Source organism: Panthera tigris, chromosome C1, assembly GCF_018350195.1.
Source record: "Panthera tigris isolate Pti1 chromosome C1, P.tigris_Pti1_mat1.1, whole genome shotgun sequence".
In the NCBI taxonomy this organism is placed as follows: Eukaryota; Metazoa; Chordata; class Mammalia; order Carnivora; family Felidae; genus Panthera; species Panthera tigris.
In genome coordinates this window covers 43929989-43955257 of record NC_056667.1, presented here as the reverse complement: position 1 = coordinate 43955257, position 25269 = coordinate 43929989, and the positions used below count along the sequence as shown (strand labels likewise).

At 51.3% G+C, this 25269-nt stretch overlaps 2 protein-coding genes across 5 annotated transcripts in view; one reads left to right on the top strand and one right to left on the bottom strand.

The window, feature by feature from the left end:
* Positions 1-9946: 9946 nt before the first annotated feature.
* On the top strand, positions 9947-24816 carry PARS2 (prolyl-tRNA synthetase 2, mitochondrial). 3 transcript variants are annotated; one of them, XM_042997304.1, is made up of 4 exons: positions 9947-10032; positions 12654-12743; positions 14457-19696; positions 23622-24816. In XM_042997304.1, coding segments are annotated over exons 2-3 (1347 nt in total). In that variant the 5' UTR covers positions 9947-10032; positions 12654-12741; the 3' UTR covers positions 15802-19696; positions 23622-24816. The 3 variants fall into 3 exon arrangements, 2 of the variants coding, with proteins under 2 accessions (XP_042853238.1, XP_042853237.1); XM_042997303.1 differs by having other exon boundaries at positions 14346-19696; XR_006221470.1 differs by lacking the exon at positions 14457-19696.
* The window catches only part of TTC4 (tetratricopeptide repeat domain 4), a 30669-nt gene continuing 28927 nt past the window's right edge, over positions 23528-25269 (bottom strand). Inside the window, exons 10-11 of one of the 2 annotated variants that reach the window (XM_042997305.1) lie at positions 24593-24686; positions 23528-23714 (exon numbers count right to left, since the gene is read on the bottom strand). In XM_042997305.1, the coding sequence (XP_042853239.1) occupies positions 23640-23714; positions 24593-24686 (169 nt within the window). In that variant the 3' untranslated portion in view covers positions 23528-23639. Of the gene's footprint in view, positions 23715-24366; positions 24687-25269 lie in introns of those variants that run through there. The other variant, XM_007089886.3, reaches the window with a different exon arrangement.

The window sequence follows — 25269 nt, the reverse complement described above, 5'->3', positions numbered from 1 at the left end:
ACTCTGGAATCTTTACAGCAGTAACCACCTCTGATTCAACCCCATGGCCCTGCACTGAGCTTAGCACACAAGGTAGGCTCAGGTTAGTCGCTGAAATGAGTAAAGTCTCAGCAGTGACATGGCTGCCTCAGTCCCCAAACAGGTGCCTCCATCACCACGTCCATGAGGGCTGAGGTTAGGGCCAGGTCTGCGGCCCAGAGAACTTTGAGGCTTCGAGCTCAACTAGAAAGCGTGGACTTTCTTGCCGCCTCCTTGCCACCTTCTGTCAATTCCCCAATTCTGCGATTGGGAAACCAAGGCAAGAGAGCAGGACTTGAGGGGTGCCTGGGTGGCTCAGTTGGTTAAACGTCTGACTTCAGCTCGAGTCATGATCTCACGGTTTGTGGGTTCGGGCCCCGTGTCGGGCTCTGTGCTGACGGCTTGGAGCCTGGAGCCTGCTTCGGATTCTGTGCCTCCCTCTCTCTCTGCCCCTCCCCCGTTCATGCCCGCCCCCCTCAAAAATAAATAAACATTTAAAAAATAAAAAGAGAGAGAGCAGGACTTGACCATAGTCAAGCAACAAATTGATGGCAGGTACACACTCGAACCCCACCTCCAGACTCTTTGGCCAGTGCTATCTGCCCTTTCAGAACTAGCTGCCTCCTCTGTCAAGTTTATTTCTGTTAAGTCCAGGAAGACCACAGGCCTTCCATTCATTCACTCAACAAATATTTACCAAGCGCTGGCCAAATGCCAAGCACAGTGCCAAGTTCTGGGGCTACAGTGGAGACCAAAATAGACCCTGCCTTTGCCTTCAGGGAGCTCACAATCTAGACCAGGCAGGGCAGGCTATGCAGGGCCTTGTGGGCCACACTGGGGACTTTGGAAGACCAATGGAAAGCTCTCAAAGGTTTTAGCTGGCAGTGCTGGCCCACCCCTCCCCCTCTACACCAGTCATACTCAGCCTCCGTTGTGACCTTTCCCCAAGATGGCAGCCCCTGGGACTTGGAACCTGGCCCTTGGCTCCACCTGTTCAGCAAGTCACTGCTAAGGCCGTAGGTAAAGAAGTCCCCCAGGAAGAGGCTAGTGGGTGGGTGATCTTTATTTAATTACAGCTTTGAACCCTGCAGAACACCTCTGTCCACTGGGTGGCCGGGAGGACAACTGTCCTATAGCTGAAGCCGCAGGGGTTCCTTAGGGGAGCATTGCAGAGTAAAAGCCTTAACGACCCCATAATCGGAATAATGAAGATGAGCCACACCTCGTGCTGCCTGCCCACTCCTTCCTCTGGGTCTAGCAGCCAGCATCAGGCAGCCAGAAACTCCCGTTTAGCCAATGTGAGCCAGGCACGTTAAAGATGGTGAAAACGGGTGAGCCTTTGCAGTTACAGGTTCCTAGAATCTCAGTGTTGGAAAGAACATTAGTCATCCCCTCTTCCAGCCTCTCCTTCTAGATCAGAACTCCTCTCAACAGTGAGTGTTCTGTCTAAACCGTATGCACGGCCCTGGAAGACAGGCAGCTCACGACCGTGAAGGAAGCATTTCAATTTTCAGCAGACCTAAGTCTTCTGAGTCTGTCCTGCTGTTGCGTTGAAATCTTCTTTTCTGTCAGGTTCACCTGCAGGGGTCACGCAGCTGAACTTGACTTTCCCCTGGCCCCCATTCTCCCTATTGTGGCACCCACGGCAGAAGGAATATCTCCTTTGCGCAGGCTGTTAACTTTTTTTCTTGTTTAAGGAAGGGGAGGATAATGACATTTAGCACTTTACAACTCAGCAGGAAAATGAGCAGACGGAAACAGATCCCCAGCATTGCAGGCGTGCTTCCAGGGAGAAACCCTCCCCCTCCGGCTCCGGCTTTGCTCCGTGGGGCCACGTCGCTGGCAAGGCTTGCTGGTGGACTTAGCGAGTCCGGCCAGCGCCTTGCTGCCCCAGCTCCTCGCCCACAGGGAGCCGCTCCAGGCCGCACAGGGGTGAGCCTGCTGCCGGTCATCTTACGTCCACTCACCTGGAGCACCTCGCCTACCCCTCTAGGGTTGTGATGAGGAGGAGAGACAGGAGATGTTCTCGGTGAGACAGAGGTGAGCAAACGCTTCTGTGGAGATGTGGAAAGGCTCCACCTGGCCTCTACGTGGCCACAGGAGAACAATTTGGAGCAGGGGACGTTCCCACAGGGAAGTCGAAGAAAGTCATCATCGCCATCGAAACTGCTTATTGAGAACTTGCCGCAGGCCAGTCGCCCTGGCGGACAACTCACACGCCTCACCCCCATCTAAGCCACACGAGCCCATCAGCAGTGTCGCCATTTTACAGATGAGGAAACTGAGGCTCCGTGACGCTAAATAACTTTCCTGAGGTCCCTCTGCGTCACCTGGAATGGCAGCTGAATGGCTTTTTAATTATTTGGGGGTTCGGATTACTCTCTCCTCTATCACTTATGTTGTTCTACAAACGGAACACTAACCCGATCTGAAGGCATTTTTTCCTGTTTACGTTTCCCGAACAGTCAATAGCTCTGTGATGGGGCTGGTTCTATTTTGGCGTGTAAATTGTTTCATTAAACGGCAGCTCCTCTGTAGGTTTTATTTGTCATCCGCGAAGTAAAAGAAACAAACAAGAACATCCCTACTGTGGCGGAGATAGATCTATTGTTTCATCTGCCCAGCAGCCTGCCCTGCTGGGGACCTCACACCCCTTCTTCCTGGGCTCCTTTCCCACTCTGAGCGGTGGCAGGGGGGTGCCAATCATAATATCCTGCCCCCCTGCCCACAAACGCTGACTTGACCCAAGTTAGGCCAATCAGAGTCCTTCCCACAGAGTTTTTCATCGCAGTGCAAGGGACAGAAGACATTCTCTGTCTGCTGGAACAGCCATTAGCAAGTGTCCCCGTTAGGATTAGGCTTAGCCGTGGCATGAAAACAGCATCCTAAACAAGATGGTGCATATTTACCTTGCCAGGCTAGCTCAGACATCACCTCAGTGCCCGCCCAGGCTCCCTTCTCCCCTCACCCACCAGGCACCTGCTAAGGTCATCCCACCACATGCACCCGCCACTCTCCACCTGACTGGAAGCACTGGGGACTCGACGCCTCTGGGAGCAGCCTTCAACCAGTGGGGAGTGGCAACTGGAGGATAAATACCCAGCCTCAGAAGCAGGGGTGGCGTGGGAGGGGGGACAGGATACTTCTGAAGCATGTGCCACAGTCTCCCCGTGGCCTCGTTGGGATCGATGCCCCACTGCCCACAGCAGGAAACTGCTAGTTTGTTACCACATCCTGTATTCACTTCCGGCCCCTCCTGCTCTCGCTTCCCCACCTCCCTTCCAGTGTTTCCTGGATCACCTCCCGAATAAACTACTTGCCCCGGCATCTTTGACTCGGGGTCTGCTTCTGGGGAGCCCAGCTTTAAGCACATTCGGAGTCCTGCCTCATCCCGAGGGAAAGCTCCTGCCACCTCTATGCTCCCAGCGCACTTTTTTTGTACCTCTAATATAATAACACCATGGCCCATCTTGTTGTGTTTATTAAGCATAAAATAGGAAGTGCCATCTGTGTACCAATCACCGTACCAGGTGTCTTGTGCTCCTCCATTCATGCATTTATTCACTAATTCATTCATTCAACAAATATTTATTAAGCGTTTGCAATGTGCTTACCAATGATCTAGGCCAGAGCTTGGCAAAATATGGTCCACAGGCCAGATTCAGCCTACTGCCTGTTTTTGTAAATAAAGTTTTATTGGAACACAGCCATGTTCATTTGTTCACCAGTATATAAGGCTGCTTTCATGTAACAACGACAGAGCCGAGTAGCTGTGACAGAGACCATATGGCCCACAGAGCATAAAATATTTACTGTCTGGGCCTTTCCAGAAGAAGTTTGGTGTCCACTGCTCTAGGCAAATAAACAAAAAACCTTGGTAAGATATTTACTATGTTAAATGGTGACAAATGCTTTGAAGAAAAAAAAGCAGGGAGAGGGGGTGTCAGGAGTGATGGGGGAAGGGTGGGGATTGCAGTGAAAACCCGGGTGTCAGGAAGTCCTGGCTGGCTGTAAGGGTGACATTGGAGCAAAGACCTCGGGAGGTGAGGGGTGAGCCACGTGGATGTGGCAGGAAAGAGCTGCCGGGCTGGAGGAACAGCAGGTGTGAGGGCCATGCGGAGGTATTAACAATAGTTAATCCTGTATTGAGTACTGTGTACCAGACAGCCTTCCAGTGCTTTACATGCATAATCTCATTTGATTACTTAAAAGTCTCATTACACAGTTAATCTTACAAAACAATGATCTGAATATATTTCTATTGCTAGCATTCATACAGCGCTTTCAGTTTGCAAGGTTGTTTTGTAACGTTGTTTGCTTGCGCTAACGCAGCACTTGGAAGACGTTACTGACCCCGTTGTATTATAGCCAAAGACCAGAAAGGTCGAGTCCTCTGCCCCAGGTCACGTAGCCAGTAAGTCAGGAAGCTAGAAAGCAAACCCAGGTCTGTTCTGATCCGGATCCGGACGCTGCCTCCCTCCCTCCCTCGAAGCCATCAGCTGCAGAAGGCACACACTTCCCCTCACCCCACTCACCCTTAACCCAAACAGTGCACCAGAGAGAAAGGGTAAAGGCCCGTTGGAAGGAACCCAATTCCTTCATCCTCCCAGACAACGGTGACCCGATAAAGTGCCGGAATCACGCCCACACTCACAGGGCTGTGATGATTCGCCCTGTCCTGGGGCAGCCGCTCTGTGCCCCACACTTGAGGCTGCGCCCAGTGCTCTGCCAAGCCCACCCGAAGCAGGTGCTCGAAAATGACTGACTGGTTGACAGACGAACTATTGCTGTGATTTTTTTTTCGTTGCAGTTTTAGCAAGGCATTCCCAGGAATTGAGGGAATTAGTTAGAAAGACATTAAATCGGCGAATATGTATTGAGATTTGCCATGTGCAGAAAAGAGCAGCACCTTTTTACACAGTGAACAGCTTTACTGTGGCAGGGCTAGAAATGAACAGGATACAGGCCCGCCCCTCTGGGAGCCCGCAGTCTAGTCTGGGTGGAGACATGGATTTTTTGGATGTGCTGCTGACCTACTGCGTGCCAGCCATCGCGCCGGCCAGGGCACTTTCATCATCAGTAAGAATAATAAAAGCAAACACTACCGAACCCTGACTCCGTGCCAGGCGCTATGCTGAGTTACATCTCCATCACAACTCCACAGGGAAGACGTCACTACTATTTTAAGCCTGCGGCATGTGAGGCTCAGGGAGGTTGAGTATCCCCCATAGGCATGTGGTAAGTGGGCGGCAAAGTGACTGAGCCTGAGTGGCTCAGTCAGTCGAGCACCTGACTCTTGGTTTCAGCTTAGGTCATGATCTCACTGTTTGTGAGTTTGAGCCCTGCATCCGGCTCCACACTGACAGTGCAGAGCCTGCTTGAGACTCTCTCCCTCTCTTTGTGTTCTCTCAAAATTAAAAGAAAGAAAGAAAGAAAGACGTTGCCATTGCTGGTTGTGAGCATGGAGATCAGGCTTTGCATCCAACAGACCTGGAGATGATTCTTTCTTTCCCTTTTACTCGTTTTGTTGACCATGGACGAGCTAACGCTAAGCAACCTTTCCAAGGTAAACTGGATGTCCGCTGTATGGATAGAACAGTGATTATACCTGTTGGGACTATGGTGAGGATTTAATCAGATATGGCGTAAAGTGTTCAATATTGCCCCTGGCACATAGCAAAGACTCTATAAACGTGAACGACGATAATGATGACCACACTCATCAAGTCTGAGGAACCTGGATAAAAAAAGACGCCCACCTTCCCAGCCCCCTCCTGGTCTCTAATGACCCGAGATTTGGCACTAAACAAGCGGACGAGTGATGCACTCCAGGCCCAAGGAGAAGAGGTCCCTGAAGACAGAAGGAATTGGTGTCACACATGGTGGCAGGAGTAGGGATTCTGAAGGGAACAGGTGGCCGCAGAATGATGGTTCTCTATGGTGGGTGAGGGGAGCCACGGGGTCTCCTGAGTTGGGAAGGATGGAGGGATGAGCCAGATGCTTTCAATTACATCTCTCATCGCATCTTCACAACGGCCCTACATGTATGTTATGGTTCCTGTGTTACTGATGAAGAGCCCAGAAGCACAAGGCCCCAGAAGCACGTGGCTGGAAGTGGCTGGCAGGATTCCAAGTCAAGGCTGCCCTCCTACCCTCTGTCCAGTCTGTCTGGGTCCGGCTGGGCTAACGGGGCGGGGCGGGCTCAGGAATCCATCAGGTGGCCTGTCCCTCCAGGGGGTCTCTGGAGTCTGTCCCACGCACTGTCCCAGTCTGGGCCCCCGTAGGAGTCACCCACCCTGCCTCCCTCACCTTCTCTTCCCCCCGTCTGAGTTCACACCCCACTCAGGCAAGGAAACACAACTGACCATGTCCTGCCCCGGTGTAAAGCCCGGCGGCCATTTCCCTCAGGCCGGGTCCTCCCGCTGGCCCGCGTCTCCCGCAGAGGAAACAGCCATCTTCTTGGAGTGACAGTCATACTTGTCTATTTCAAAACAAATACACGCTGTAGAGCGGAATGCAAAATGCCCAGGGATTTTCTCAGAGGAGGAGTTGTCCGGGGCTAAGCCTCAAAATAGACGTGTGTGTGTTGGGGAGAGGAGTATCGCTCTTCAGGAAAAAAAAAATGTCACTGGCCTCAAAGACGAATAGAAACTCGCAGCCTGGAGCTTCCAGGGTGCCCAGGTGTGCTCTGTGCTCCCGCCCAACTATTTTAGCCTTCTTCCTCACAGCCAGTGGTCACTTGCTTGTGCTCTGACTACGGTATCTTTCTATCCCTCCTTGTCAGCTTGGGGAACTCCTAATTATCCTTTCAGGTCCATTTCTGCGTCCCCTCTTCCGAGAAGCCCTCCCTGATCCCACTCGCCACTCCTTGCAGCACAGGTCTTGCTCTCCCCTCTTCACAGCTTCTCCCCACAGGATGCTGGGAACTTCACTTTGAGAGGCAGCCTCTCCCAGAGATTATGAGCAACTTGAGATCAGGGAGCCTACTATGAACTCTGACTTCACTTGTTCATTCAGCACATACTCAGAGCCCCTCCGTACCAGGGCCATGGGCTCTGGATGAGGGAATGACTCAGTGTGTCCTTGGAGAACTCCAACCTGAGGGAGAGACAAACCATTCATTCATTCATTCATATATTAAAATAACAAACAAAAAGCAAAACACTTTGCTAATCCCCAGCTGGGGCAGGCCCTCTGGTTAAGGTTAAGGTTAAGGATACAGGGGCACCTGGGTGGCTCAGTCGGATAAGCATCCAACTTCGGCTCAACTCATGATCTCACAGTTCTGAGTTCAAGCCCCGTGTCAGGCTCTGTGCTGACAGCTGGGAGCCTGGAGCCTGCTTTGGATTCTGTGTCTCCCCCTCTCTCTGCCCCTCCCCCCCCACTTAAAAATAAATAAACATTAAACAAACAAACAAAAAAGGATATGGAAAAGAGCATGTCTGACCAATGGCCAGTGGAAACAAAGTTCTAAGTGCATGGTGTGCCCCCAGAGCTGCGGGGACACCAAGGCAGGTGTGGGGTATGGGGTCCTTTTGCTTTTTTTTTTTTTTTTTTTGATGACAATGAATGAATGACTTTTTTTCTGTGGGTTTTTTTTTTTTTTTCTGTTTTAGGGAACGTGCAGGGTTCTAATCGTGAATGAACTCCGTAAATCAGGACACCCAGCAAATGACCGATCAAGTGATTGATTGAACCGTCACACTGGAAGTTGCTGTGGCGATAGGGCTAGATTCTGGGCCTCCACCACCCCTGGACTTTCTCAATGGGAAGCACATCTACTCTGACCATGGCTGGCTCCAGGCTGCAGAGCCTGCTGCAAACTCACAGTAAAATGCAGTTCTCCGCCTGCCTCCCAAGGGGGTCGTGAGCATTAATTAGTTACCATTGGTAAAGTGCTCTGAAGATGTGGGGGTGTATAAACACAGCAAGTCATTAGGCCTCTCCACACCACTATGCTCTACAGCCTGGGAACTGCTAATTGAGAAATAATTAACACCTCAGGGTGCAGAGGCCGGATTCCTGGCTTTTCCAGGATTGGGAGGGATGTAATAGCATGCATGGGAGCAGGGAGGAATATAAGGCTACTGTGGATCCCGATATTGAAGATTATTCACCTCCTGTCCCCAGAGAGGAGGCGTGGGGAATATTGCCTCAGGAAAACCTTTAGGACTGCACTCCTTAGGGAAAGCTTGGACTACAGAGCTGGGCTGCAGAAGCCCAGCGACGTTCTTAGAGCAAAGGAGCTCAGCCCCAGTCCAGCTCTGCCTGGCCTCCTAGCTGGGGGTGGGCGAGATGTCAGTCGTGGGGTCCACCCACGCTTTATTTTCCTCCACTGGCCCAACAGACTGTCCGATGCCTGCGGGTCCAGCCAATGGCCCAACAGAGTGTCCAGTGCCTTTCCTCTAGACCAGCGGATCTAGCCCAGGCTGTACATTAGGATCATCAGGGGGACAACTGATGCTCAGGCCCACCCCAGGGAACGTGATACCCAGCACTGCAGGGTTGGGGGGCTGGGGCACATGGTGAGTCCAGTGCACTGCAGGTTGAGAACCACTGCTTTGACCTGTGTGTCAAGCACTATTTTAGGAGAAGAGGGAGATGGAGATGGAAACCCTATGACATTCCGTGACTCCCTGACACCAGCTCATCATTTCCTGCTTCCCTGCCGGAATGTCCTGCTCCCTCAGCCTGGCCGCTCCCACCACCATTCTTGTCCTGGTGAACCCCACTCACTCTTCAGGCTCAGCTCAAAGCACACCTCCTCAATGAAGCCCTCCTCCCCTGCACTCCCACAGGACTTTCTTCAGCCCCTATTAAACCACTGATCATATGATGTCGTTCCTGGCAGATCTTGGGGCTGAGGGCTTCTTGGGGCCAGTGTCTTGCATTGGGTCTAGTACATTTTAGGCGCTCAATGAACTATAGCTGTTATTAGTTAGCTGGAGTTCCATGATATACAGCCCCCTCCTCAGGATATGTCATTTGTTCCCTGTGCCTAGAACATTCTTCCTCCAGATATCTGCAAGACTCTCTCAACTTCGGGTCTTTGCCAAAATGTCACTTTCTAGATGAGGGTTTCCTTGATCATCCTATTTTGAATCGCAACCGCTCTTCCTCCAACGCATTCCCTTTTCACAGTTTATTCTTTTCTCTGTGGGTGGATACCGAGGGATCCAGTCTTTATTAAAAACTTCGGTGTTTTGTTCACCATGGATTTTTTTTTTGGCATTTATTTTTTTTAATTAATTGCATAAAAATACTACTTTGGTTACTAAGTGCCTGCTCCCCTTCCAAATTTCATATTGACTTATTGACTCTTTTCACGGGAATGCAAGCTACCTTGAGGGCAGGGAAATTTGTTTTGTTCACTATTCCCAGTTTCTCCCAGTGGTTGGTACATGGTAGCTTCTCAAAAAAATATTTTGTGAAAGAAACTTTGATCTAGTGTCTTAAAGACTGTCTTGCGCTTTGTGGTAAAGGTTTGTTTTTGTTGTTTTTTTTTTTTTCTGTTAAAAAATTTTAATGTATTTAAATTGAAAGCCTGTAAAAATCCTCGGGTATATCCCTAACGGCAAGTCCCACTGTTGTCATGGTTACACTTTCGCTAGCCTTTCCTTTCAGAGTGGGGTGGCCCCTGGCAGTGGGAGGGAACACCAAGCTCAAAACCCAGGCTTTTATCATAGAGTTACACCTCCCTACCTCCTAGAGGGCACTTCCGGAACAGCAGTTTATTCTTTGCTGCCCAAACCAATCTATGTGGAGGAGAGCCGGACTCTTTCTCCTTGGCTAAACTTCCGGAAAACCTCCACGTGCGTCTGGGGCGGGGGTTGGGGGTGGGGGCAGGCCCCGTGAGAGCGGCTTTGTGATTGGCAGGTAAGGCAGGAGGCGGGGCTTCGGGCGGACGTGCCCCTGGCGCAGGCGCGTTGGGCCGGCGTGGCGGTCGGGCCGGCGGTCTCGGCTGGGATTTCAGTTGTTTCTGCGCGGTTCTGCTCTCGGCTGGGACTTCGGTTGGTGAGTGTGGGTGACAGAGGTTGGGCGGGGCGGGCGGCGAGAGGGCTGAGTCTCGGTTTTTGGACCTTGGTGGCCGTGCTTCCACGTGCATCCCGTCCTTGGTTTGGGGAGGGGTCGCTATCACCTGAACTCCGGGATAGTGTTTCCTCGGTTGTAAAATGAGGGCAGGACTTCCTCCTTTGTCTGCCTGGGGTCTTGTGAGTGCCCTGACGTTCCTAGAAGTGCCAGCCCTGGAGAGACCCTCTGGGATCACCGGGTGGCCCAGCCAACCTTCCCATTTTACGTATGGGGAAAGTGAGGCCCGGAGAGTGAAGTCGTTTGACCGAGGTCACCCAGCCAGTGAAGGCCGAGCCAGCACGTAGGACTGTCCCTGGGGTTCCATTGCTGCTTTATGCAGCACGGTCCGAGACGGAGACTGGAGATTGGAGGCGGGAACCTAAGCATGCCGGGTGTGCCCCTGCACTCCTCTGCTGTGTCGCTTGTCAGGTGGCCTCACATCTCTGAGCTCACCTCTTCTGTGAGTTGGACATAACGATAATAATGGCAAAACTATTATATACCAGGCAGCGTCGGCAGCACTTGAGGCCCAGCTTTCCTGATTGGATTGCGGGGCCATTGTGAGTTAACCTTAAAAGAGGCCTGTGCTCCAAAGATTGAGCCCCGCGCCTCTGTAAAAATTTGGTGAATGACTGAAGGACTCAGAGGCCCTTTGCTAGAGTCTGAGGTGCAGAATACATTAATTACTGTACTGCTTTAGAGGTACTGTCTGTAGATAACGCTGAAATTTTGAGATGATAATTATTCTCCCGTCTGCGTAAGCTGAGGGGTCTGAGGACAGGCACACTATGGGAGTGAGGGCAGAGGGTTTAAGGCTCTTATTTAAACTATCCAGATAATTGTTTTATTGCGTCCGTCACTTAGCTTTTCATTTACTAATATATTTGATTAGGACACATAATTAACTCTTCAGTGTGATGCTAGGCCCTGAAGCCTGACAATGTAGAAAACATCACGAACTCCTCGTTTAATGGAGGAATAGGACCTGAAATACTGCTCAACTCCCAGTGCCTGGCACACAGCAGTTTCTCAGAAATAGCTTTGAAAATTATTCCAGTCCAGTAAACTGTAGAGCGTTGTGTGCAGTGGGAGCACAGAGAAGGAAGTGGTCATCTCTGAGGGTTTGGGAAGCTTCTTGTAATAGGTGAACCTTGAATGATGGAGTTGCTGGGGTGAAGCTGGCCAATTCCAGGAATGCTGAGCAGTCTGGGGCATGTTGGGGGAGTGATAGGGTAAAAAGCTGGGAAGAGGTTTGTTGGGATCAAAATACAAAGAGGCTTCATGTAAACAGAAGTACCATTCCAAGAAAATGATGACGAGGAGCCATTAATGGGTTATAAGCCGGGGCATGATTGGATCAATTATCTTTTTAGCTGTAATATGGAGACCAGACAGACAGGGGTCAGGAGTCACTCAGTTCAGTCATTGGTGGACATTTATTGAGTATCCACTGTGTCCAGGCACCGTGCTGGATGCTGCGGATACAACTTGGAATAAGACAGACATGGTCACTGCCCGCCTGGAGTTTATTGTGCTTTTCCCAGTGTGGTCCCTGGTCTAACAGCATCAGCATCACCTGGAAACTTGTTAGAACGGCAGTTTCTCTGCGCACACCCCAGGCCTACTGAATCAGAAAGTCTGGGGCTGAGGCCCCACGGTCAATGTTGTAACAAGCCCTCCAGGTGATTCTAATGCTCGACTTAAGTTTCACAACCACCTGGCTACCGTAATGGACCAAGAGATTTTGAGAGGCCAACCCAGGGTAGAGGCAGCAAGAGCCAGAAAGGAGAGGGTGGACTTGAGAGGGAGGTCAGAGACGGACTCCTCTGCTTTAAGAGGAGTTAAGGATGAAGGAGTGTCTGGTGTGGGCCACTGGCTCGCGGTTTACCAGATGAGAACCATGTGTACTTGCCTCCAGAGCCCACACTTTTCCATTCAGTCGCATTAGGGCTCTGCGGCAGTGCCTGCCAACCTGTCTCAGGCCACGGGCCATGTGGGAGATGATAATATTTGTACTGTGCATGGGGGACATGGATGAGGCTGCTTGAGGTGGCAGGAGACCAGCTGGAGGACTCGAGGCCACTAGGACCTGGAAGGGGCCACCCAGGGGTTCCAGGCTCCCAGAGCCAAGAGGAGCCGGCAACCCATTGTCAGCAAACCACAGGGCAGCTCTGCTTCACGGGAGATGCCGAAAGGTAGGGCTGTCCCTGGACTTGGCAACATAAATCGAGAACCCTGAGGGGTGCCTGGGTGGCTCAGTCGGCTAAGCGCCCGACTTCAGCTCAGGTCATGATCTCACAGTTTGTGAGTTCAAGTCCCACGTCGGGCTCTGTGCTGACAGCTCGGAGCCTGGAGCCTGCTTCACATTCTAGTCTCCCTCTCTCTCTGCTCCTCCCCTGCTCATGCTCAGTCTCTCTCTCTCCTTCAAAAATAAATAAAAACATTTAAAAAAAAAAAAAAAAAAAGAACCTTGAAAGAGTTCTGTGTGTTGACTCAGTAATTCCTTTCCTGAGAATCTCTCCCAAATGTACAACAAACAAACAAAAGCCTTCTGTTCATTGTAGATTGTACATAACAGAGAAGATGACAGCTCCCTGATAGCAGGAGAATCGTTTCTGATCTACTCAGTGGAATGTTGTACTGCCATCAGGAATGTGAGTATTTTGTAACATCGTAGAGGAACACATGTGCTCATTTAGTAGACAGCGTCTGGTAAAGCCCTGCTCCGTGCTGAGTGGTGGGCCAGTTAGATTTGGTCCTTGGCTGCATGGAACCGAGTGCCTGGGAGGAAGACAGCAGTCACTCCTGAGAGGGATTGGTGATCAGTCGGGACTGCTGTGGGAGACGCTGGCCTTTGGGACATGGGAGTGGGACATGGAAGGCATCCCAGAGGACAGGATGGTGATCCCGAGGCTGGGAGGATGAGTAGGTGTTGGTACGCAAAGGGCACAATGTGTTTAAGAGTGGGCGTGGTGGTGCGGCTGGAACACAGGGCGATTGGGGAGGCTAAGCTCCAGGGGGCCAGCAGCCAGCTCACAGGTGTGCCCAGAAGGTCAAAAGCTTGCACTTGATTCTGAGAGTAGCAGGAAGTTGTTGGAGGGCTTTAGGAAAGAAACACTGTTACCGTATGTGCTGGGACGTGTTCCCTGTGGCTGCAGCATGGAGCATGGATTGGAGGAAGGCGGGCATGGAAGTGGGGGGCCCAGGGGAGAGATGGTGGTGGCCTGGACGGAGGCTCTGGAGGTGGGGAGAAGGGGCAGATTGAACAGCAAGCGAAGAGATAGGAATGACAAGGCCGAGAAGGTTGGTGAGGGGACAGAGTGGATGAACCCAGGCTTCTGGTTTGGGCAAAGGTGGCTTTTGGTGCCATTGTGAGTGATAGGCCACACTGAAGGGGGAGCAGTTTTGGCGGCAGGGCAGTTGCGGCGGGGGGGGGGGGAATACTGAGTTCCCTCTGGGGTGCTGAGTTTAGAGTATCCATGCAGCTCCTTCTCCAGGAGACTGTTGGATAGGGAGGTCTGAAGTGTGAGAGAGACAGACGGGGTACAGGTGTTGACTCAGAGTCGTGAGCGTGAGGCCTGACCAGAGAGTGCTATGGCGGGGAGAGGCACAAGACACCTAAGGCAGGAGCCGGGTGGGGATGTGGGCAAAAGAGCAAGGCTGGCAAAAGGGACGAGGGCTTGTCAGCAGCAGTTGTCTCTGGGCCGAGGGATTAGACTTGATTTCCTTTTCTTTTTTGTTTCTGTTTTTTCCCAGTTCTCTATTATAACTATAGTAAATATTGATTGCACTCATAGAATGTGCCAGATACTGTCCTAGTAACTTTTTATAACTCTTCTAAATTCCCATAAGAAACCTACAAGACAGGTCTTACTGTATTCCCATCGTACAGATGAAGAAACTGAGCACAGAGGGGTTAAGTCACATGTCCCGAGCTACACAGGGTGCCATCAGCAAGCAGCCTGCCTGGAATCCAGGCTGCCTGGTTCCACGGCTGTGCACGCCCCACGCAGTGGTGTCTCTCCACAATATGCTGTTGTATTTTTATAAATGGGAAAATAATTGTGTTTTTTTAAAATAGCAGTAGAGGTAAGAGAAGTAGGACTTGAATCTGCTAGAAAATTAGAGGTGAAAGGGTTTACACCTGCAAAGTCAGTAGCTGGCTGAGAAGTCTGTGGGAGACCAGACCGAGCTGGCTCCGTCGTGGCGTCGGAGCACAGTTAACGCTTATTTCTGCACGGCTCGTTTTCCTCCAGGCACAAGTGCTTCCCCGCACGGGGTGCCATGGAAGGGCTGCTGTCGAGATGCAGGGCACTGCCCGCCCTGACCACCTGCGGCCGCCAGCTCTCTGGGTACGTTCCTCACAGGTTTTACCACTGTGGCCCAGAGAGAGGGAAGCGCTTGGTGCTGTCCCGCATGTTCCAGCCCCAGAACCTTCGGGAAGACCAGGTGCTCTCTCCTGAGGGCAGATCTGGCGACCTGAGCTGTAAGAGCCAGCGGCTGATGCTGCAGGTGGGTCTGATCCACCCGGCAAGCCCCGGCTGTTACCACCTCCTGCCTTATACCGTGCGTGCCATAGAGAAGCTCGAGCGGGTGATAGACCAGGAGATGCAGGCCATCGGGGGACAGAAGGTCAACATGCCCAGCCTCAGCCCAGCAGAGCTCTGGCGCGCCACCAAGCGGTGGGACTTGATGGGCAAGGAGCTGCTAAGACTTAGAGACAGACACGGCAAGGAATACTGCTTAGGACCAACTCACGAGGAAGCCATCACGGCCCTGGTTGCCTCCCAGCAGACACTGTCCTACAAGCAGCTTCCGTTCCTGCTGTACCAGGTGACAAGGAAGTTTCGGGACGAGCCCAGGCCCCGCTTTGGTCTTCTTCGCGGCCGGGAGTTTTACATGAAGGACATGTACACCTTCGACTCTTCCCCAGAGGCCGCCCTGGAGACCTATGGCCTGGTGTGCGGGGCCTACAGCAGCCTGTTCCACAGGCTGGGGCTGCAGTGCGTCAGGGTCCAGGCGGACGTGGGCAGCATCGGGGGCACCACGTCTCACGAGTTCCAGCTGCCGGCCGAGGTCGGGGAGGACCGGTTTGCGGTCTGTCCCGGCTGCGGCTTCTCGGCCAACACGGAGATGCTGCACTCGTCGCAGACCAGCTGCCCTGCTTGCCGGGGACCACTGACCGAAAGCAGAGGCATCGAGGTGGGGCACACGTTTTACCTGGGCACCAAGTACTCCTCCATTTTCAGTGCCCAGTTTACCAACGCCGACGGCAAACCGTGCCTGGCCGAGATGGGCTGCTATGGCCTGGGTGTGACGCGGATACTGGCTGCCGGCATTGAGGTGCTGTCCACCGAAGACTCTGTTCGCTGGCCCAGCCTCCTCGCGCCTTACCACGTGTGCCTCATCCCCCCGAAGAAGGGCAGTAGGGAGGAGGCGGCCACCGAGCTCACGGGCAGCCTGTACGACCTCATCACGGAGGCAGTGCCGCAGCTTCGTGGTGAGGTCCTGCTCGATGACAGGACCCATCTGACCATCGGAAACAGACTGAAAGATGCCAACAAGTTTGGGTACCCCTTTGTGATCATCGCCGGCAAGAGGGCCCTGGAGGACCCTGCCCATTTTGAAGTCCGGTGCCAGAACACCGATAAGGTGGTCTTCCTCACCAGAGAAGGAGTCACGGAATTTCTGAGCCAAGTGCAGGTCGTCTGAATACCCCCGAGCCACCCCCACCCCATCTCGCAGCCTTAGTGTTCATTCGGATGGTCTTTTCCTACACTCCTTCCCAGGGCCAGCCTCTCCAGGTACAAGGCAGCTCGTGGCAGGGGGAGCATGTTAGGGAAACCGACTTTTATCCAGTCCTTTGTTCCTACTCTTTGTATTTGAAGTTGGTGATTCCATTCTCTGGACTGGCAGTGTTGCCACATAGCATTCCTCTTATATTCCATTGTGGAGGCTTGTGGGTTAGGGGGCAGAGGGGCAAGAGAGAGCCGCTCATCCTGACCCTCAGGCGAGTCGCTTCCCTTCTCTGCCGAGTTTCCCGTGTGGAGGATGCGACTGGCCCGTGGCCAAGGCCCTCCTGGCTCCAGCAGTCTGACCCCTCCTGGTGCCTCTTGCCGCGTTTGGTCTAGAGAGCAGTCCCACTGGCCCTCCCCCACTTGGTCATGTCCCCTTCCCTGCTGGGGCCTCAGTTTCCCCATCTGTGACATGAGAAAATGGAACTAGATCTGTAAAATTCTTAAGCTGTCACTGGGTGGTTCCAAAGAGGTTCACGGTGGGCAAATCTGGGTTCTCTGATCCCCTGTAGTCTAAGCTACACAGAGAATTGATAGAATTAACTAATGGCCCAAAACCACCTCCAGAGACCTGGCTCTTTTGGGGTGGCTTAGTGTGGAGTTGGTGTTATATTGATTGAATAAAGTCAAGCTACTGGGATGAGCCTTGCATAGTAACTTGGAACAGTGGTAATGCCTGCCGTTTTAACAGCAGCAGCTTCCTACCTGACACTCTTTCCTTTTTTATCCTACTATTTCTACAGTTCACTCAAAAACAAAACAAAACCCACCTCTGAAGGCTGGGAATATGTTTTAAACCATTTCTCCCCCAAATGTAGGGATAGCAGGCTTCAGGTACCATGGTGAACTTGTCTTGGGTCCAGAGTTGGGTCCTAGTGCCGCACCAGGGGTGCATATTAAGGTCTCTGCCCATAATCTGTGGAAACTGGGAGCAGGCTTGAGCCACAGAGCAGTGCCACCTGCTTTCACTTCTCCTGCTCATCAGATTATGGTCTCCACACGTCCAAAGCTAACAAGATTCTGTCACAGTCAAGCTCAGGGCCGCCACCTCTGGAAGTGTTTTGCCCTCTGCCTCCCCCACGCTCTCCCATTCAGCGTTGATTCTTGTTTGGAGCACACACAGCTCATTGTTCGTGCACCCCCCTCTCTCGGTTGACAGTCACCTCCCCAAGGTCATGGTCCTGGGCTGATTCCCAGTGTAGCACACTTCTTGGCCAGTTGTCCCACCTGCCAAACAGCTCCCAGCAGTGTGTTCCTGCTGCTGCTGTCACTGCTCAAGTAACCCACGCCCCAGCACACACCATCAGGTCTCCTCATTAACATTCATGCCAAGCCCTGATGACCCCCAGGCCAGGAGATGTGTATTCTGAGAGCAGACCTAGAAAGGCTGGATTAGAAGTTAGGGGACTTTACCCTTGGCTGCACTTTGGAATTACCTAGGTCCCACCCGGAAAAGTTCTGGTTAGAGTCTGGGGTACGGCCTGGGCATCCTGCATTTGAAAGCTCCATAGATGCGCTCCATAGATGCACGAAGTCGATTCAGGGTTCCCAGTGTACTTACGGGCAGCCACCATCTCTGAGCCACTGTGCAGCTGAGCATTTCTTAGAGTAATTTCCTGTGTGCGCTGTCAGACTGACTCTGCTTTTAATGGTCTGGTCATTTATTTGTTAAGGGCCTGCCATGCACCGGTATGCTGTGAGGCACTTTTATATACCATTTGCACACCAAAAACTGTGCAGGGTGGATGCTGTTCTCCTTTTACCGATGATGAACCTGAAGCTTCATCTTTTAAGTGTCAGAGCTAGAATCTGAATATTGACCAAAACCTATGCCATTCCTGCTATAACTGCATGGCCTCTGCCTAGATGAAAGTGATTTCAGTAAATAAAACTGAATTCTTTATGCCTTTCTAATCCAGTTAGCCTAAAATAGATGAGAAATTAGAATCTGTGTGAATTGGTGCTTAATTTTTTAAAATTTCTTATTGAAGTAGAGTTGATACACAATGTGACACTGGTTTGAAGTGAACAGCATAGCGATTCAGTAACTACACATTAAGCTGTGCTCACAAGTGTAGCTACCGTCTGTCACCATGCAACACTGTTACAATACCACTGACTGTATTCCCTGTGCCGTACCTTTCATCCCTGTGTCTTATTCACTCCACAACTAGAAGCCTGTACCTCCCACTCCTTTTTTTAATTTAAATTTGTGCTCCATAAACTGGTTTATGTAAGGCTAGCCTAATACAAGCACTCTTAAAAACCAGAGTCCAGGAGGAGAGAACCAATTAACTTTTAAATTCTTCATAAATGTTCCGAGTTACTTGAGGAGGACACAGAATCATGGAAGTTTCGAACAGGAGGACTTGGAGCCCGCCTGTCCACCTCTCATTTCACAGAAGGGAAGCAGGCCCAGACTGGGAGTTCACCTGTCACACACCATCTGACAGCAGGACACCTGATTGCAGGCCGAGTGCTGTGTCCCCTGAATTAGGCTACCTCCAGTCGATCTTGTTGCATCAAGAATGGTCTGGCTGGATCACCGTTTGAGCTATAGAAGCCTTGTAGCTGCAAAACAGGTACCGTCCTCTGTTTTCCAAGGGAGATGAATCCAGGGAGAACAGTGATTTGCTCAAGGGCAAGCTGACCTGACACCTAGGTGTCCTCCTGATTACTAAGCCACCATGTCTTGGAAGAAGCCAGGGGCGGTATGATACGGGGGGAAGATCAGAACCTTGAAGAGACATAATCCTAGATCCAGCACTTACCAGGGATGTGACCTTAAGACAAATTACTCGCCTTTTCTGCTTCTCAGCTTCTTCATCCCTAAGATGTGCTCATGGCCATGCCCCTCTCAGGGTGGCCTGCGGTTGGCTGAGCGTATTACTTACGTGAAATGCTTAACCCTGTGCTCTCAGCAAGCACTTCCTTCACACCAGACAACTTAGGAAATGCCACCATTGGGAGCTCAAGTTCTGCTGTTAACTTGTCTCAAGACCTGGATCTTGTTTTCTTGATCTGATGCTTTACAACCTTCCTGGGGAGTGCCACGGGCAGGACTTCAGTGATGCCTGTGGAATGACTCCATCTCCTTAGAGAAAAGACCAATATTCTCACACTGTGTACCTTACTGTCTCTTTTCTGAACCTGCCAATGTTACTTCTTGCCATAAACTGGTGAAATGGAGATGCTGGCAAAATAACAGGTACAGGATGTATTATCATTGTTCATTCCTTGGGGAGATCTAGAAGCAACTGGCTGGGAAATATTTAGCAGAGTTAATACTTGGGGACAAAAGCTGGTGCATAACAAAACCATTGTGTAAATCAAGCTTAGAATGTAAATCAAGGGCCCCATTAATACCCTGTTTTCATGGAAGAAACACCTGCTGGGCTATCAATAAAGATGCTTTGTAGAAATCTGTTGAAACTCATTTCTTTAACTACCTGAGTGCCAAAGAACTTCACAGAGTTCCCACCATCCATTTCTACACCAAGATTCCAGAATGCTTTTTAGAATGGATTGTTATGCATCCAAGGGCGTGTAAGGCTTTGTTTTAGAGTTAGGAGAAGTTTGATAATGTGGAAAATGGGAAACTTTTTTTTGATGTTAGTGCAAACTTAGGGTATACTTGAAAAACATCAAGGTATTGCTCTTAAAATAATGACTTACATCATAGTGACCCACACTAGAGACTGTGGAGTCAGACTGCCTAGGCCACTTGATAGCTATATGACCCTGTGCAAGGTGCTTCCTGTGCTTCTGCAGTAAAACAGGGACAGCAGTGCCTGGCTCACAGCAGGTGCTGGGTAAGTGGCAGCGGCCTTTACACTTGGCCAGTTAGCCCTCTGCACGTAGTAGGTGGGTGGATGGTGCACGTGGGCCAACAGAGGGGGGTGGCACCTTTAGGGTCCCCCTGATCAGGCACCGCTTTGGTGCAGGGATGGTCGGTGTTCACTCCTGTTGAGCCAGCAGCTCTGAAGGGTGATGAGCTTCTATAGTTAACAGCCTAATTGCCCTTGGCTAAATAGAACTCTGTAGGGCTAGGAGAGCGAGGAGGAAGCACTTGTTAATGGTGACTGAGAACACGCCGTTTGCAAGGAAGAATTTGTTGCCCAGCCTCCCTCAGAAAGCTCGATGGCTGAGCGGAGCCCTACTGGCAGGGTGTCAGGTGTTGTGGGGAGTCAGCTGTGGGCTCTGGCAGTCTGGCTCTGGAGACTGGACTCTTTTGCCCAGGCAGACAGGCTGGGGACATTGCAGGACAGTGAATGCCAAGACTTGGTGACAACATTGGAGTGAACAGGCAAAGGGCTGCTGGGTCTAGTGCCAACTCCTGCAAGGCAGAGGCCCAGTCTTGCTGCGGATGTATCCTGAAGGGCTTAGGGGAGTTGTGAATTCAAGTTCTGGCTCTACTTCTCGCTAGCTAGCTAACACTGGGCAGGTTACCCTCTCTGTGCCGGTTTTCTTGTCAGTAAAATGGTTCTGTAAACTACTTGCCTCCTGGAAGTGTCAGGAGTGAGCAAGTCAGCCCACACGAAGCACCCTAGAACACTGTCTGGCATATCCTAAGTGCTCAGTAGATGGCAGCTGTTACTAGTGAGCCAGGCCACTTATGCACTCCCCCTGGAATATGCCAGGATTGCTTGAGGGGTCCTTCCAACTCCCACTCCCCACCCTTCCCTGTCCCTTCCCCAACCTCATGGCCCATATCCATCTTGTGTGGTGGCTTCCCCCCCAGTCTGTTTAGAATTTATCACCCCTTCCTCTGTGCCATCAGTCAGTAACTATTTGTTGTGTATCTGCTGTGTGCTGTGCTAGGTGCTGGCGGTACAAAAGTGTACAGTTCACGGCCCCGGACTCAGTTTACAAAGACGTGGGAGGAACTATCCAGTAAGTGGGCAATTACAATGCAGTGTGACAAGTGTGGTAATAGTACAGGTGCCGTGGGACATGTGAGATAGGCGGCCAGGAGGGCATCCTGGAGGTGGCAGCCAGGCCTGAGTAAAGATTAGAAAAGACAGAAAAGGAACAATTGGGGGTGGAGGCAAGGGTAGAAGTGAGAGTAAGAATTCTCCAGGCAGAGGGAGCAGAATGTGCAAAGGTCCAAAGCTAAGAGCGTGGCATGATTAGAGAATAAAAGAAATAAGTGGCACAGATTGAGCACTTAGTTTGAGGCAAGCTCTGTTCATGTGCATCACATAGAATAATTCACATAATCCTTACAGCTCCTGTGTGAGGTAGGTGCTATTATGCTATACGTGTTGCACGTGAGGAAACTGAGGCACAGTGCCCAAGGAGGTGCCTGAGGCCACCAGCTAGTGTGTTGCAGGGCTGGAATTGGCAGGCAGGCAGCCTGGGTCCAGAGGTAATACTTAAGCCATGGCACTGTCCTGCCCCATAGCTTAACTGTGTCCAGGATGGCTGGGCTAAGGCAGTTGGAAAGAGGAAGCCACAGAAGTGGTTGGGGCCAGATTCTGAAGAGCACTGAGTGCCACACCAAGAGTGTTTATGAGGGAATGGGGAGCTGCTGAGGGCTCTGAGCAGGGGTGAGGACTTGCTTGTTGTGGCTGTATTTCTCTTCCTTGGAGCAGTTTCCAGTCCAGGGTTAGACTTGTAACATCTACTCAACAGTGTGATCTTGAGGGCAGAGGCTGCCTGATGCACTTGGGCCTCGATGCCCTGTCCTTGGTTGGTGCCAGTTAGGTTCAGTGTTTGTAAACAGAATAAAAGGAACAAGGAAGAGGAGGCAGGTGGGCTCTGGAGTGAGATGCTTGGGTTCAAATCCTGGCTCTGACAGTCACTAGTAGTGAGACCGTGTGCCCCCACCTCCTTTATAAACTTGGGATCATTTTATATCATTTATAAAATTGGGACCTGAGAGTGTGGCTGTCATAATGAAGAGAAAGCAGGTTTGCACAGCGCCAGAATGCTGTTGACAGCCACAATTCCTCCCCATTCCCTGCCTGCCCTTGTTTACCTGCCAGCAGTGTTTCAGGGGTGGCTTAAAGGGGCCTTGCCCCACCCCCAGGTTCTCCAGCTGCCACCCCAAATCAACAGAGGTAACCACACAGAAGTCTGGCGGTCCCACCTGTGTCCCTGGTCCTGTGATGAGGTGGTGCCCCTGGGTGGTGGGAAAGGCTCTGCCTCAAATCAGGGATGTGAAGAATGCTGATGCCTTGGCCTTGCCCATTCCTTCCCTCTGGGCCTCTTCATCTGTAAAATAAGGTGGTCCCATGGTTGAGTCTTTGAGGGAGCTCGGACTGGGATGGAGTCCCAGGTAGGGACAAGCGGCCGTGAGGCAGAGGGTGAGGGCCAGGCCACATGTTCCGTGGGACCCAGCTGCGTGAGTGGAGGGAGGGGGTCAGGGGCTCATGCCAGGCCAGTGGGGCCCCTGCTCCTAACCGTAGCCAACTCTAGTCCTAGCCTCCATGCTTCATTCCTAAGTTTGTGCTCTATCCACTCCCTGGAGACCAAAGAGGACGGCAGAGGTCAGAAGGGGCAGAGCCCACGGGCTGGGGAGGCCAGAAGCCTTCTTGGAGGGGGTGTAAGGTGTGTACATGGGCTTGAGCCTGGGAATGCCGATGTTTGCATATGTATAGATGGGGCCTCAGAACAGGACTCTGGTTTTATTTTTTTGCTCATCATTTCCTTCACTCGTTTATTTATCCACTTCACGCACATGGAGCTCTCGGTGTGTCATACTCACTGTGTGTCAGGCCTGGGCACTAAGACAAATCCCCATCTGGCCTCTGCCCATTGAGAGTGTGCCTTCTGAAAGTTTTAGTGCAGTGCTTCTCAAACTCGGCATTATTGATAGTTTGGGCCAGATAACTTTTGTTGTGGGGGCTGTCCTACGTACCGTAGAATGTTTTTAGCAGTATCCCACCAAGTTGTGACAACCAAAACTGTCTCTAGACATTGGCAGGTACCCCTGGGGTGCAGGTCACCCCTGCTGAGAATCACTGGTCTAATGCTACCAATCTGCACACAGGTGGCACAGATAAGCCTGTGAGGTGGGTACAGTGACTCATGTTACAGATGGAGGCTCCAAGCACAATCCCTTCCTCCCAGGCACAGCAAGTCAGCAGCCACCAGGACCCTAGCTGTGGTCTGTCTGCCAAGCTAAGTCGCTTTCCTCCCTTTTCTGCTTCTCCCACTCACCCTAGCTGGATGGAGGGGCAGGGCCTAAAGAGAAGGCAGCCAGAAGCTGGCTGATAACTGGGCCCACCAGGAGCCTGAAGAAAGGGCTGGGTGGTGGGGATGACAGTCATGGAACTTCGTTTCTCAGGAGTGTCCAGAAGGGAGCAGGGAAAGCAGTCTGTTTCACAGATGAGTGAAGATGAGTGAGATGGCACACGGGGGCCTGTTCTACCCCAGGACAGGGAGGTTGCTGCTCCACAGAAGCCTGCAGTGCCCGCTAGGGTTGCTGTTAGGCCTCTTGCACAGTGCTGACTTAGACAGGCAGTGGGGGAGAGAATGGCCTCTGTGTGGCCTGAGCTAGGCTTAGGGTGGAGACTGGACTTCTGCTTCCCAGCTACAAGCAGTCACCTGCACCTGGAAGGAAGGCTACATGGTTCTTTGTAAAAAATTGCCCTTCAAAGATGATGAAGCGCACAGCACAAAACCTCAAATTACTCGATTTTGAGGACAGCAGCAGGTTTCAGTTTAATGATGTATTATTTAGCTTTGCTATAGTAACAAACTGCTTACTACTACAACAACATTTATTTCTAGTTCACGTCACAATCGACTCTACAGGCCAGTTGCTTCAGCTCTGCTCCACGTGTCTTGCCATTCTGGTACCCAGGCTGATGGAAGAGCCCCTACCTGGGAAATATGTTCACGACAGAAGGAAAAGCACATGAACTTACCAACCTTCTGTCTGGACACGTCCACCCACATCCCTCTGCATCCCCTGGTGGGTGGAGTAGGTACTGCAAGACATCACAGGGCTGCAGGTGAGGCCACGTACTACCCTCTAGGGAGCAGGAGGCAAATGGCTATAGACAAACATACAACCTATGACAATGACTCAACTGCAAAGATTTTTAAGAGGTGCAAAATCCTAAAATGTGAACACTGAAGGGGAACAAGTCTGTCACAGTTCTCCCTACCATACAGGTTAGAAAAACTGGTCAACTTTTTAGGGGTTTTGGACCCATTTATAGGTCTTTACAGGTGCAGAAACAGGAACTGGCTTTCCTGACCCCATCTCACTCCAAGGGTCTACCATCCCCATACAGCAAGCCTCTCTGCTCATGAAATACCTGCAGGCTGGAGTCTCTAAGCTTGAATGCCTTAAAATTACTCGCATGGCTTGAGAGAGAGCTTCTCTGAGGCTGCCAACACCACTAAGGTCCAGAACCATGGCACTAGATCCTGAGCCTGTGTCTACAGGTCAGTACTTCCTCAGGTCAGTTCCTGTGGTAATGGTAAGAATGGAGGCTGATGGTAACACAGCTCACAGTGACTCCAAGGATGCCATGACCAAGGTACAATTTTGAATCAACAGGGGAGAGTAGAGACCAGCTGGAACTTGGCACTGAGCAAAGAGGATGTAGTTCAGGGAAGTCAGCAGCTCTTCCCCCACCATGATGCATGGAAGGACTGTCCCCAGGGTGGCAGAAATGAAGTGTTGGGTTCAGATGATTCCAGGCAGAGGAGAGTGAGGGATGAGATCCAGGGGCCTGGCTCAGTCACTTTACCTGATGCACCTTTTTCCCCCGGACGTAATTCTTACAAAAACCAGAGGCTCCTACACAGACCAAAAATGCTGGTATCAGGGCTTTTACAAAGTACCTGCAGTGAACACAACAAAAGAGAGGGGTTAATTGAATTGCAATCTTAATCATCCATGCACCTTCCCAACAACATTCAAGGTGAACCTTTGGGTGTGAGTCAACATTAAAATGCAAGTTTAGCACATTAATTCGTTTGGTTGTTTACATATCTGGCAAATTAGCATGACCCTCTCCCTCTTACAACCTAGCCAGAACCTTTGGACCAGTCCTCTAGCATCATGAACGCCTGTAGCTAAACATCAAATAAGACTATAAGAGCAAACTTTCATTCATTCACTCACTCAAGTGTGTGCCCAGGGTAAGTTGGGCTCTGTGCTGAAATGAGATTAGAAAACAAGGGGCACCTAGGTGGCTCAGTCAGTTGAGCGTCTGACTCTTGATTTCAGCTCAGGGCATCATCTCACAGTTTGTGGGATTGAGCCCCGCATCAGGCTCTGCACTAACAGCACAGAGCCTGCTTGGGATTCTCTCTCCCTGCCCGGCCTCATGCTCTCTGTCTCGAAATAGTCAAAAACAAAACCATCCCATGCTCAAGTCCTGAAGGGACATAGAGAAATAATTAATGACAGCAAGACAATCAC